The sequence below is a fragment of the Rissa tridactyla genome, chromosome 23, assembly GCF_028500815.1.
Source record: "Rissa tridactyla isolate bRisTri1 chromosome 23, bRisTri1.patW.cur.20221130, whole genome shotgun sequence".
Classification (NCBI taxonomy): domain Eukaryota; kingdom Metazoa; phylum Chordata; class Aves; order Charadriiformes; family Laridae; genus Rissa; species Rissa tridactyla.
The window spans coordinates 1034658-1048933 of NC_071488.1; the positions used below are offsets into that span (position 1 = coordinate 1034658).

General features: G+C 43.8%; 1 protein-coding gene across 3 annotated transcripts; it reads right to left on the reverse strand.

The window, feature by feature from the left end:
• Positions 1–471: 471 nt before the first annotated feature.
• On the reverse strand, positions 472–13573 carry ANP32E (acidic nuclear phosphoprotein 32 family member E). Of its 3 annotated transcripts, none has more exons than XM_054182851.1 (7): positions 13368–13573; positions 11532–11681; positions 10645–10767; positions 9034–9199; positions 7353–7507; positions 5424–5478; positions 472–3348 (listed from the first exon to the last, which is right to left on the reverse strand). In XM_054182851.1, exons 1-7 carry the CDS (start codon positions 13419–13421, stop codon positions 3281–3283), a joined length of 771 nt encoding a protein of 256 aa, XP_054038826.1. In that variant the 5' UTR covers positions 13422–13573; the 3' UTR covers positions 472–3280. The 3 variants fall into 3 exon arrangements, with proteins under 3 accessions (XP_054038826.1, XP_054038827.1, XP_054038825.1); XM_054182852.1 differs by having other exon boundaries at positions 472–3345; positions 7353–7510; XM_054182850.1 differs by having other exon boundaries at positions 7353–7510.
• Between the last annotated feature and the right edge of the window lie 703 nt (positions 13574–14276).

The window sequence follows — 14276 nt, forward strand, 5'->3', positions numbered from 1 at the left end:
AATCAGCTTTTTTTAAAACATTGTTCTTGGATGAGGAGCAATCCCCACAGACCAAGGCAGCTACTTTAAAAGGACAGCATTAGACTTGCAGCTCAGGCTGTCGGGCACTTATGTCAGCATTTATATGAAAAGCAAAATATAACCAGGCTCTTGATTTTCATTTTTGTTTCTAAACACTCAACCAGACTTGCCTAGCAAACGGTATTGACTTCCAAAAGCCCTGTCAGCTCCAACACTGTCTACATTGAACTCATCTGGAAATCCAGCCATCCCTTTAGGTTTTCCATAGCATCCTTCCTCGACAGTGACAATGTGACCAAGAACTAGAGGACCATAAAATCCAAGTTCTAGCCCCAGAAAGATGCACAGGTTTCCCCAGTAACAAAATGTAACAGGGCTGAACAATTACCTGTTACTCCATTCCTGAAGAAATAGCACATTCTCCACAGCTGCACACACTAAAAGAAGTAATCCAATACAATAGTCTCAATTTATTTGAAATAATTCGGTTTGAAAACTTTTTAATTTAAAATTTACAGCACATGTGGGGAGGAAACATGTTTTGTTACAACTAAAAATTATCAGAAGAGTGCTGCAGGGTTGTTTTCTTTAATTTAACACTGTCATGGCTTTATTCAAAACACAGTTGCACAAAATCAGTTACTCCAAAGTTTAAGGAAAGAGTTTGATAAGGAACCGAAACACACTATATACATACTGCCATACAAAGAGCATTAAAATAGGACAAAACCTCTACAAAATATAAAACCCACCCTTACATATTTGCATGAAAAGACCACCCACCAAGCAAAAAAGTTTCAAAAGTTATCTGGAGGCTCTGTATTACTTATTTTAAAAAAATGCTATGCTGTTTAATTGCATGCCAAGCTGACAAATACAAAACTATACTTAGATGGTGACACTGAGGAAAAGACAAAGTTACTTAGAAGTTTTGTGTGAGACTCAGATTTTTAGATGTAGCAGCTGATGCACAACCCTGCAAGTTGTTGTTAGAAGTGTTAAATCTGCCTATCCTAGGGCAGGTCTGCTAACCCCTTCTGAGTTTATCCTCTTCTGTCCAATTAGCTCATCCAATGCTAAAATTGGACTCGCTTACTGAAACAAGCCCGGTACTCAAATAATTTTAATCCGTTAAAATAGAATTTTTCCATTTATAACTAATTTTATATGCATCAGTAAGAGACAGTTAAGGAAAACCCTGACGAGGTACTTTAAAGTACATGCTTATAAATAAGAGATTTCAATCATTCGCTGAGACTAAAAAAAAAAAAAGGCAAAAAGATGGGAAAACACACTTTTCTATCTCAAAGCTGAGCATGAAGCAACTGCCTTGAACACAGAGCCTCCACGACAAGATAGGATGTGCACTTACCTAAGGTTTCTAGTCATTCAGTATTCATACACAAACACAGGAGCTTAGATTGTGGTTGCAAATGTAGTTTTACCACTACTTTTCTAGTGTCTTTACAGATATTCATTAAAAAAAATGCAAAACCCATTTAGTCAGTTCATTTCCAAGTATATTGCCGTCTGCCTGACTCATCTCGTTCAGATGCCTTTAATGGCTGGCTATGCTTTACAGCTACATGAGAAACTATGATTTAAGGCTCTATTCGGGGCAGGGGAAAAACCACACACACAAGAAATTGGGCTTTGCAGAATTTCAACCCTGCAGTATCTGAGATTTAAGAGTTGGAAGTCACATTTAAAGTCTGCTAGTGTGTGAAATACCTATTAAATATTCACAGGTAACCGATCTATGGGTGACTGACTCTCCCTTAGGTCCAGGAATCTCCCTCTTCCCCACCCTCGGTGTCTCCCCCAGTTTAATGGCAGCTATTGTCAGCCAAGACAGATATAAAAATAAGTCTCTTGAATAAAGCTGTGTGTGATATTTGGTTCAGTACCTACGTGAAACAATGTAAATTAGTTTCATATCATGACTACTGTTTTAAGTCCATATCATGGCTGAAAGAGGAATGCTCTACGTCTGAGCTTGTTTCGCAGTGGCTCAAATAGAGAACATGAATCCAGTGGGGCAGAATTATTAAAGACCTGTTGGTCACAATCAGGCTGCTAGAAAAAAGCTTGTCTGCATGTCTCCTGTACTTGCCACCCACTGTACGCAATGGAACAAGTTTCTGCAGCCATTCAATATAAAAAACCCTAAACTATTAACTAGTATTATACACGAACTCGAATGTTTTGCCTATGACCAGATTTTAAAAATTTAAAAGGTGACCTGGGAAGAAAGACTAACTTCTGCTCATCTTTCCCCCTTCAACGATTCTATAAAGGGGGAGGGGGGAGGGTGTTTGAAAAAAATAAAAAAACAAAACATGCTTGAAGGAGTTACCCGTTAACTTCTGCATTAGAAATGCATGTATTTTATAGCCAAACACCATGATTGTTGCAGAATTCCCAAAATGACAATGCAAGAGCGAAGCGAGTGAAAGTTTAACACAGACTTCCAGCGAAATGTTTTACAACTACAGATTATTTGCTTTTGTTAATACCTGCAATGACTATGTGTTTTTGAGAAAATTTACAGGTTACAACCTTTCAGTTTGCCAAGATACTTTCTTGAAGGTATCTAGTGAATACTCCAGCAAACACTGACCATCTGAACAAGCAGGAAAAGAAAAAGATCTTCTGAAACCCACTTAGGCTTTACCATGTAACACACAAAACGGATAGAAGACATAAAAAAAAAAATATTACAGGAGTCACCTTTTAAAAAGCTGAAATGAAGGTGTAATCTAGTTGTCGATTTCAAATAGAATCCCTGGTAAACTCAGACTCCAGTCAACACCTCATTGAAAGGAGACTAGAATTTGCCATATAGCATTTTTGAGTTCAGCTTTTTAAGTATAAAAACTTAAAAAACTTGAAGGAAATTCACAATATTAAACCCATGTGAAAAGGGTATTTTGACTCTGGGTTAACGATGACCAACACAGCAAGCTTGTATGAAATTAAAGAGCTCCAAATAAAAGTCTAGGGGGAAAAACTTGACAATGGCTTCAGTAATTATAGGGCTGAAAATTGTTTCCTACATATAGGTTCACTAACAGGCTATTATATCTTATTTGGAATGATAAAAAGGGCAAGAATAGTAAAACCACACTTCTCCTATAAAAAGTTAACATATTATCTTCTGTAGGGACATCTATGGTACATGGAGACATACAGATCTGCATAATCACTATTGCGTATTCTGTAACTTAAAGAGTCTGGTCCTACTTGTGTCTATAACAAATTAATCATCCTCTTCCTCGCCTTCGTCTTCAGGGTCTCGTTTCCTCTTCTCCCCTCGAATGCCCTCTGCTAAGGAAGAGAGGTATGCAGACAGCTCATTAGGTTCTGCTCAGACATCATAAACATCATGTTAGACTTGCAGAAAAGGTAATGTAAATAGATTACTGTTTGTTTGTAGTTAATGCATTCACTGCTATAACATCTGTGTTGCTTATGGCTCTCAAAAAAAAAAGATCAGTTTACATTCCACTGCATAATTCACACAGGCCACATTAAACTAAGTTCAAGCTAAGCATGTGATGTTCCGTACAGCAATTACTGATATGAAGTAGATTTATAAAAAAAGATTTTCTGTTAACCTGTATTTGAGAACTAAAATGGAAATGCTTTTGTGCCATCTCCCTAACTTTAGTTGTTAGAAATGGCACACACCCTGCCCAAAACCCAGCAGTTTCTGCAGATACCAAGCGAAACGTGCTCCGCTCTCTCCCCAATGACAAACTGATACAAGCATCTTGCATAAACACCTTTGAGCTTATTCTTAGAAATATGCTTAATTCAGTCAGTGGACTATGCGCTCTTGTGGTGAAATCCTGAAATGCAATTTTCTTAAATCTAATAGATTTGTTTTCCAGCAGTCATTTCCTGGCTAATTAGCCATCCTGACCGCCTGCTTTGTTGTCTTAATAGATTCAAAGACTGCATTTTTAAGGAGCAAAGAATTAGCGTTACTCCTTCATAATTTCAGTTTTTTCAAGCACTAGATAGATCTCCAAGAACTGCTGCATTAAGCCAAGCGTACAGATGAGATGGGGACTAGTCTGGCGAGAAATTCTACAGTTTGTCTGCAGTTTACACAGACTTCAGGATTAATACAGAACTTTGCTGCCAGGGATAGTTCAAAGATGAGGACAGAGTTCCCAACCGTTAGAAAACTGAAGTTCTGGGAGAGCCTCATAGCAAGAAACACACAGAGGGAAAGCCAGCTAATTGTAAGATTAAGCTTGAGAATTCTTTAAAGGGCCTTTAGCAGCTGCTGACTGGTAGTAACAGGGAACTCCTATGCAGTGTCTCCATCTTACCACTGGGGTCACACAGATGCATACAACTAAGCCACCCACAAACCAGAGTGCCCCAATTTCTGCACAAGACCCAAGAATAAGCCTTCTGCTGAGAGCGCAACTTCTGCTCCAGCAGCCCAGAACAGAGAAGGAGCATCGAACATAAGGCTGGTCCCTACCCTGAACGCCTGGGAAGCTCAAACAAGGTGCAAAAAAAAGAATTGAGTGATTTGTTTGTCCTGTTTAACTTCTTGCAGATCCTTTTTAAAATATCAAAAAAAAGATAAAACAAGAAGTTATTTTATGAAAAAATACCAAAGGAACAGCATCAGCCTGCAAAAAGGCCGCTTCTTCCGTATCAGTTCTAGACACTCGGTACGCTGTGCCGTCTTAAAGCAGGAGGAACCACACACACCGGCTTTTTTTATTTTGCAAGCTTTTGAACTATTAAGCATGTGTTTGACATTAAAATACTAATTTACAAAACGAAGAAGTTCCAGCCATTGATAAAAAGAGTAGATAGAAAAAATCCGATTAGGCTCACTAGCTAAGCCGTTAGACAGGATACTGGGTCAAGTTTGCCTCTGAAGAAAGTTCTACTGGAGAAGCCACTTTCAGCTTGACAAAGGGAAAAGATACAGCAGCTCCTGCTGCTGCCAGGGCTTTGCCACTGGAGCCACTGGTGCGTGAAACAAGGCATTTTAAACACATGTAAATAACATTTGCAAGGTATAAGGAAGAGTCCCTCTCCTCTCCATGTTGGAACATCAAAACTTCTGTGTAGGAGATGCAGTATCTTTCATTTTAGAAAACCGCTTCAACCAGAGACTTTGAAAACTCTCATTTCTTCTTTATCTCACAAGTGGGCAGACAAAAAAAAATACCAAATACTGCACAGCTATTTTACTACCTGCTCGAGCTCTTGCTTAAACCGATCCTAAAATACCTCACATACCTTCAGAAACAGACCAGCCAAGGAGTGATTTATACCGTTAAAGCACACGTCCCAAACTTGCAAAGTTAGAGAATTATAAAAAAAAAATCTATTGTTTTAGTCACAATTTTAGTAACTTGAGAACTTACCTTCTTCTTCCTCATCACCTCCTTCTTCAACATAGTCATCATCATCATCTTCATCCTTTACAAAAGTTGTGAAATACTTTTAAAATTGCCATTTAAGTTTTGCTTACATGCTGATCCCGAGCAGAACTTTCAGAAAATCCCTCTCACTCTGTTCAGAGGTCACATTCCACATTTACTTTTTGCTACAGGACATCTGTGCAAGGTCAGGCAGCCAAACGGACCGCGGAACGTTTAATCACCCCAGCCAGTGCATTATCTGGCCCGGTAATTCTCGTTTCTTTGTTTTTCCCACTTATCACTACCTTACGCCAGTTCAAGAGTAAGTTATTGCAAAATTAACTGAAGAGGCCATGACAGCAAAGAGAAATGACAGACAGCTTCGGTTTTCCTCTTAACCCGCTGTCATTAAAGGACAAGGAAGCAGAACAGTTAGTATCTTCACAAAATCATTGTTTCTATGGCAAATGAATTAAGTTGTTGGGATTATTTCTCCTTGGTTTTTTTTAAAGCTGATAGCTGAAAAATGTAAACCAATTAACAATCAGCAGCCCCAGAAAATTAAACAGTGGTGCAAGATCTCTACCCTACTGGCACCATGTCAAGCCTTGAAGACAAACTGAAGTCTTATTTTTATATCCATCTGCTGTATCGAATTTTACACATAGGGCAATGTAACAAGTGAAAATGTGAAAACTTAAATGAATGCAAAATACAAACTCAGTATCTGGTTTTGTTGCGCCATGGTTCTGAACTCCTCTAATATTGTCACAGCTGTGTGTGACAATTCCTAGCCACCTAACGAGCAGAGCATATACATAAACTAACAACCACACATGATTAATTCCTGATATTCTTTCTAGTCACATATTGTTCATTTTCCAAAGAACTCTCTGAGGTCTTGGCTTCAAAACAGATTTAGTTAGTTTTAGCTTCATTAATTGTGTTACAGCCATCAACTGTAAGGGTATTAAGGCAGGAACGATGTTACATTTTAAGCAAGTCATATGAGCGCTAGTTACAAGACCAAAATGAAGAACACCAAAGAGTTTAACTCAAGGTTTTCTGTGAAATGCAGCTGATGGGATGTAAACTCTTATCAAAAGTAAAAGCAGTGGAAGCGATGTCAACAGGGTTTGTCTGAGCTGAAACGTGCGAGCTGCTCACACAGCCTCGTGCACAAAATCCACGCCAGACACCTTCTCCCTCTGAAACCCTAAAAAGAGCACCGAGTTAAGACTCCTGGGTTTTACTCTGTCCAAGAAGCATTTAGGCATGACCAGTTTATAGCTACAAGAATCTATTCATAACCTCGTAAAACGTGCCTATTTTCTTAATACTCCTCCTATTTGCTTTTTTGCTACCTGAAAGATCCTGTAGGCTATTTTCCACAGCTCTTCACACCACCACCAAGAACATTATCAACTGAGCGCATGGTAAAAAACCCTAGGATTTGTTATAGCAAAAACACGGACTTTTCCTTTATTTCATTGTTCTTGAAGTACCAGTAACTTGTTGCTACTTCATTCTCTTCTTTCACAAAGACAGGGTATTTTCTTTGGTTTTCCAAAAGAAATTAATTTATTTACTTGATATGTATTTCTATTCTAACAATTTAGTTGGTAGTAGCGCAGTTTCAAAACGCTGGGGAGAACGGCTTCTTTAACAGAGAATAAAGAGGCTTTACCATCCTGCAACGTTCAGGGGTGGGATAAAAGTGAACCAAGCCTTGGAAGTCAGCCAGGAGCATCCTCCCAGCTGACAGCCACCGCTCCCGTTCCAGTCAACACTTTGTATTTCAGTGACGGCAGCATTTTCTCTAAAATGTCTCACTGCATATGTATACTCTGTGTCTGCATGGTTCAATTAACACAGAGGTCTGTAGGCAGTTTTTCTTAATCTCTTGGATTTGGCAGAATTTACGAACTTTACCTGAATCTCTTCTTTCATCAGGTATGAGAGACCAACTTCCTCCTCCTCTTCACCTTCCCCCAAATCTGAACCTCCGTCATCTTCGTCATCTTCCTCTTCATATTCTCCTGGAGGACCAGCTTCATCCTCATCTTCATCATCATCATCTTCATCTCCTTCTGAAATGAAGGATGCACTTACACAGATATGCTAAAATTCAGTTTCATTAATTCCTCCTTATGCAAGTTTGTATATATCAGGTCAAGCTAGTTGTAACTTTCTTTGCAGAAGGGTTTGGGGGTTTTGTTTTGTTTTTTTAAATGCAGGCAACACTTGGGAAACAAGTATGATTTTAATGAAGTTAATCTTTATAATTTTTTTCCCCTGAAGAAAGGCTACCAATGCTTTCATGTCACAAGTCTCAGGCAAAATTCTCAATGCCTGAAGCAGCTATGAATGCAAACTCCTGCGAAGGAGCTGAAAGTTAGTGGAAGGGGACGAGAGGCTTCTCTATAGACTCAAACCCTAAAATATTTAAAGGCAAAACCATCTTAACATATTACCCGTATCTGTTATTTAATCACTTCCTAGTGACTATGAAACAGCTACGCTTACAAAGAGATGTTCTCTCATTTAATTTCTCTGTCTGGAGCATACAATCACTTTCATAGTTTCCGTTAAGCAAATTACAAGAAATGAGAAGGTGATTTAACACTTAAATTCATTTTCAAGTTAATAATCTATTAACCTGTTTTTAAATACTGGGCTTATAGTCACATTCTAAGTACCGACTATTCAGCCTTCGTTCAGTTCTTTTAAACACAAGCTTCCAAACTCCAACGTGTCCAAGTGCTCGTCAGCAGCCCCTTGAGAGCCACGACCCAGCACCCAGCAGCTCCCAGCTCCTCATTTAAGTCATAAAGAAAACACTGAGAAACCTCCATCGTAAACAGCTACAGCCTGAATCTCACTGGTTATTTGGGTGGATATTTAGAACACAGACAAGCATAAGCCGCTGCATCACAACAACAGCCCATCATATTTGCTAACATATTTTGGGTGGTTTTGTTTTTTTTCCCTTAACAGCTTTGAGTGTGTCAGTCATCTGTTCAGCCGAGTACATTTAAAGACGAGCAAGCGTCCTGTTCCTGCAACCACATCAGCCCAGACTTTGTAGCCCCACACTGACAGACCTACATCTACGGGCTTCATTTTCAATCGGGTAACAATGGAAAAAGATGCAGGAATAGCCTCATTAATGACTACAACTGAGGTCAAGTCAAAAGAACTATATACATTTTTTGAACAAAAAATTATATCATACTTGAGCACGGGACTGAAGCCATTACAAAAAAAACAGTTAAATTTAGTTTTTCATGCAAAATAATGTGTTTGTCCCCTCACTTTGCATCATTCAGTAGTGCCGAAGTGCTTTACTACTGGCAACAACTTATTTTGAGAATATTTCTATCTTTGTACCATTATCTTTAGTCAAATTTCCTTAAACTTAGAAGGCTCCAGCAAGAAGACTCAAAACCTGTGACGGGAGTTTTCCTTCTGTATCAGTATGTTACTACCAACCCAGTTCTAGAAGTCTGCACTTTAAAAACAAGAGCACGGAAGAAGTCCCTGTACCCGCCACCGCATTCACATCTTTATTACGGCATGCTAGTTCTGTCCACAGCTTATTCCAGGAAGTTACCTTCATCATCATCATCTTCTGAGTCCGGTGCCTCATTATCCTCCTGATCAAATCCATCTAGGTACGTGATTTGCTGAAGCAGCTCAAAAATGCTGTCTCTGTAATCCTCGAGGTTTGTAATCTCACAGTTGAACAGGTCAAGGCTCTTCAAGTTTTTGAGATTTTGCTGAAAATAAATGAAAAGGGTGTTCTTTTTCACCCCCCATTTCTTGACACAGTACTTCAAGTTACAGTGCAGTCACGGCTGAAATACAGGTAACCATATAGCCAGCTACAGAGTTTATTTTGTCCCTGTCCCTTCTTTTCTATTCAGTATTTTGCTCCCCATTAAATGCAAACTTCAGTCAAAAAGGTTTCCAGGTCAAAAAGTAGTGAGAACTCCTAGTGGAAGCGCTTTTGCAGACCAACTCCACAGTGTGTTCGCTGCACGCCCCACACATCCTCCAAGCACCAGGCCACTGCGCACCAACCGCACAACACACATTTGGCTTTGCTTTTTGTTGGCATAGTCCATTTGTCTTCCATCCCGGGCAAAAACTTAACAACTCCAGCAGCCTTTTCGTAAACAGTCTGACTAATTTAATTACAGGCATATCTTGTGAGGAACAAGCAAGAGGCACTTGGTAGGATTTATAACCCCACTACAGAATTTGCCTTCTGAGCAATAAAGACGAGAAAGCCGATGGCGATTTTTCTCACCTTTCAAACCTTACCCACTACAGAAGGAGCCACCTGCCTGCCTTGGCAAGCACCTAGCATCCAAATAAACGTGTTTCTTCTATAGAGCGCTGTAACAGCTTTACTTGCTCTACTAACTGCTTGGTCACAGCACCATTAAAGTAGATGAAGAATCTTTACGAGCAGTTTAAAAAATATGCAGTCGATATCAAAGTCCTAAAAAAAATTAAAATAATCAGCTAGAAAACTGGGTGCACAGATGAGGTGGCGAGAGGTGCTGGCAGCTTCCTCCTGCATTTACATGACCTGCTCCTGGTGCTTTCCAGGTTTGCTCCCAACTGAGCGCCTCGAACACCCCCCCAGTCACCACACAGTTTAACGAAAGCTTAAGGCAGATGCTTATTAGACAAACTGTACCTTAACAAATGAACACAAGAGGATTAGCAAGACATAACTTGGCTACTTTTCTTTCAAAGACAAAACAGAAGCTCAAAAATCTCTTATTCAGTCCATCCCGCTACCAACACAGAAGGGATTTTGCAGCAGTACATTTACAAGCGCTGTCTCTAATAACCGTGACACTGAGTTAATCAAGTCAGGGCCAAGTGGAACTACTGACAAACCTAAACCACTGCAGTATCCAATATATAGGAACTATATAGAACACAAGACAGGTAAATTTCGTCTCTCACGCCTTTCAGCTGAAAGGGAATATAGGCAGCTAGAACATATCACACTGTATCTTTGTACTTGATTTCTTGCATCGTACTAGTTCAAACCCCCCATTTGTGCTTGGAAAATCTGCTCAAACACAGCCCTTACAGCTATGTTTATACCATTCCATTGCAAAAAAAAATGCATTTGTTCTTGATAAAAATAAAGAGTATTTATTAGATTTAAATTTTCCATTAGCCCCTCTCACTTCGTACTTACAAGAGCTTCCACAGTGCCAAGATCTTTGATTTTGTTGCCACTTAGATTTAGATATGTGAGATTTGGACACCTTTCTGCAAGGACCTCCAGGCCTCCTGAAATGATGTTGTCGCTCAACTCCAACTATTATAGAGAAAGCAAATGAAGTATTTGAATGGTTGGCTTCTTACCATTAGATCCAGACCCACACAGTTTTTAATGGTTCTCCCTCTAACTGGCCAGCTTAATCACAAAGCTGAAAGCTTCTGAAGAGTACCCCAAGTTAACAAGGAATAGTTGTGTTATCGCTTTGGCTGTCAAAAAGTTCCTTCGAGTTTACTTTAAGAATTATAAATATTCCTTAAAATCTCATGGGTTCGAATACCTAAATTTTAAGTTAGTAGAATATGCAATACTGGGATTCACTGCAAGCCTTTACTCTGCCAGCGATGTGCAACTTAGAATCACAGAATCGTTTAGGTTGGAAGAGACCTTTAAGATGGTCTAGGCTGGAGGAGACCTTTAAGATCATCGAGTCTCACCATTAAGCCAGCACGGCCAAGTTACCAATAAACCAGTCCCTCAATGTCACTGGCTAAGGGACAACCCAACGGCCTGTTATCCACCACCGGCGCTCCACAAGAGACGTCCAGCCTTCACACCCAAGCATTTCCTGCCCTCGGAGTCGTTGGCGAAGCCCAATTTGGCTGTAATTAAGTAGAGGTACCCCCAAAATTTTCAAATCTTAAGAAATAAAGAGGTAGCTGGGCCATGGCATGGCTTCCCAGCCTGCCATCTCCCAACGCACCATCAGTCCCACACCAGGTCAACCCAAAGGCACAACCAACCACAGGTCATCACCCATGACTTGTGACTTCTCCAAGCACCGGCGGGCAAGGGGGACGTACCTTTCGGAGCTTACTCAATGTGGGAAGCTTGGCCAGCGACGTCAGCTCTACGTTGGCCATGCTAAGGAACTCGAGTTCTTTGAATGAATCGTTCAGCCCTTCGATTTCGCCGTTGCTGGATCGGCAGTTGTCGAGCACCAACTCTGTCACCTTTGAAGAGGACAGCAAGCCACTCGTCAGCTTAACGAGCACCAAGAAAACCACATACTTCATCTAAACCACAACTTGTGACTGTTAAATATCCGTTGGTGTTTGGTTTAAATTTAGACTAGGCTTGTGGTCCAAAATCACCGACACCCGCCTATTTAAAAAAATAAAAGTATGTGACAGCTTCCCTTCCTCTCAGCATGCTTCAAATTCTGCAAAACCTGCCATCTAACCCCAAACTTTACTGACGGACACTTTTATAGCTTCCGATGGTGCCACCGCAGCCAGGGCACAAGTGAACCGCTAACTTGTTTCTACAGTCTGCTAATTTCATTCTGCATATTCAAGCCTATAAAAACCATCCAATTTCTTCCTGAACCCTAAACCTTCTGGCTCCAGATTATTTTAGCAGGGAGTCCTGCAGGTTAATTAAGACCAATTAAATAATTTCCTCATGCCAAAGCCACTAAAACGACTCGATAATCGATACAGGTCGCATACTTTGAGAAGCGGTAACAAGGAGAACAGCCAATTAATTTTAAATTATTTTATCTACAGTGGAACATCCCACTCATCAGAAAGGACATTAATAAGGCGACTCTTCCTTCCCCCTGTACACTTTTAAATAATAACATTTTAAGAAGCGCCCAAGCAGCGTTATTTTACTTTTCAGTTAAGTCTCCTCTAACTAACCGCTCCCTGAAAAATATGCTGCAATTTCAGAGTAAAAGAGAATTAACAGAAAAGTTAAAATTACTGAAAAAAATAAATAAGTTGGTTTTGTTCTACCTCAAACCAGGACAGCCAGCGTCATGTAAAGCCTCACTATTGTTTTATTTTTTTTTTCTACCAGAAAAGATGCCTCCAAAGCAGCAGAAAGTTTTGGAGCCGAAAAGGGACCTTCACGCCTTGGCCGGGGGGAGCCGCGGGGGGGCCCGCGCAGGTACGTGCCACCCAGAAACTCGCGGAAATTGCATTCAACCAACACTTTTAGGCACTTTTTGCCCCAAATCCCCCGCGGGCCGGGTCAGTATCGACGCAGCCGGACTTTACTCCCGGGGCGAGTGAGAGGTTCTGCTCCGGGGAAGGGGGCGGCCCCCACCTCCGGGGTGTGTGGGGGGGCGGAGGGCACGGGAAAGGATCGGCCACGCCAGACCCCAAATTTCCAGCTTTTTCTTTTTTTTTTTTTTTTTTTTGCATATTTCTCGAGAAACGGGGAAGTTGGCGGCGGGAGGACACCGCTCTCCTTAACCGGGTGGGCATGACCTCCCCCCCCACGCCCCCTGGGAAAAGAACAAGGTTAATTTAAAAAAAGAAAAAATTAATTAATTAAATAAAAGCGGGAGGCGTGGAAGGGTCGGGGCCGGACCCGCCGCCACCGTGACCTGTTTACTCCCGCCGCGCTCGCAAGTTGGAGGCAGCCGGCAGCAGGGAGGGGATTACCGGCGGGGGGACCGGGGGGGGCCGCCCGCGCCCCGCCGCCGGCTACGGTGGGGCGGAGGGAGGGACGCGGGACGAGGGGGGGCCGCCGGTCCCACCGCCCCCCGCCCCGGGGCCCGGAAGCGCCGCCCGCGCCCCGCGGGGCTCCTGCGCCACCGGCTGACCCAGATTCGCGGCGGCCCCGCTCGGGCCGAGGCGGCGGCCCGGTGCGGGGGCGGGAGCGCGGCCCGCCGCCCCGCCGCCCCTCACCTTCTCAGGGGCCCGGTTCCTCAACTCCAGAGTGATGCGCTTCTTCATCTCCATCGCCGCCCCCCTCCCGCGGCTCCGCAGTGGCGAGGGAGGGCGGCCAAGCCGCCGCGGGGGTCGCTGCCGGTGCCGGGGCGGCGGCCGCCGCCGCCGGGAGGGAAGCGGGAGGGAAGCGGGAGCGGGGAAGGGAACGCCGCGGGCAGCCGCGCAGCTCCGGCCCCGTCAATGGCCGCCCGCACACTGAGCCTCCATGACATGGCGCATGGCGCCCCCTCCCGTCGCCACGGCCCCGCCCCGGGGCGGGGCTTCCTCCGCACCGCCGCGCCGCTCATTGGCCCCGCCGCGCCGCGGGGGGAGGCGGGCGATTGGCTGGCCGAGCTGCCCGTCCTGGCGGCACTGCCTTATAAGGGCGGGGAAAGGGGGCGGAGCTTGTCTTTGTGCGCGCGGGCGGGAGCGGCGCGGCGGGAGCGCGCGCGCCCCGCCGATGCACGTGGTGGCGGGGCGGTCACGCGTGGGGGTTCCCACGGGTGGGGGGGGTCCCACGGCGGGAGGCGGATTTTGCACGGGGGGGGGGGGGGTTACAGGCCGGGGGGGCGGAGGCCGATGCTGCAAGCGGCGGCTTGCACGTGGCGTCCTGCACGGGTGCTTGCGTGGGGTGGGGGCTGCCCGTGGGAGGCTGCGTGACCGGTTACCTGGGGGAGGGGCCTGCGTGCCCTGCTGCGCCCTCCTGTATGCCCCTGGGGGAGCTTCGGGGGGGCGGCGGTGGTTCGCAGGCCCCCTTGCACTGGGGTGAGCTGCTTGGGGGGGTTTGCACCCTCCACGGGGGGTGGGGGGCTGCTTGGGGGGGTTTGCAGGCCACAATGGTCCTGGGGTGGGCTGCTCACGAGGGTTTGCACCCCCTGGTTCCTCCCC

Coding starts and splice junctions, on each gene's coding strand:
- ANP32E (XM_054182850.1), bottom strand. CDS start 13,421: ATGGAGATGAAGAAGCGCATCACTCTGGAGTTGAGGAACCGGGCCCCT. Junction 11,682..13,367: donor GGAACCGGGCCCCTGAGAAG/GTGAGGGGCGGC, acceptor TCCTCTTCAAAG/GTGACAGAGTTGGTGCTCGA. Junction 7,511..9,033: donor AGAAGATGATGATGATGAAG/GTAACTTCCTGG, acceptor CCTTCATTTCAG/AAGGAGATGAAGATGATGAT.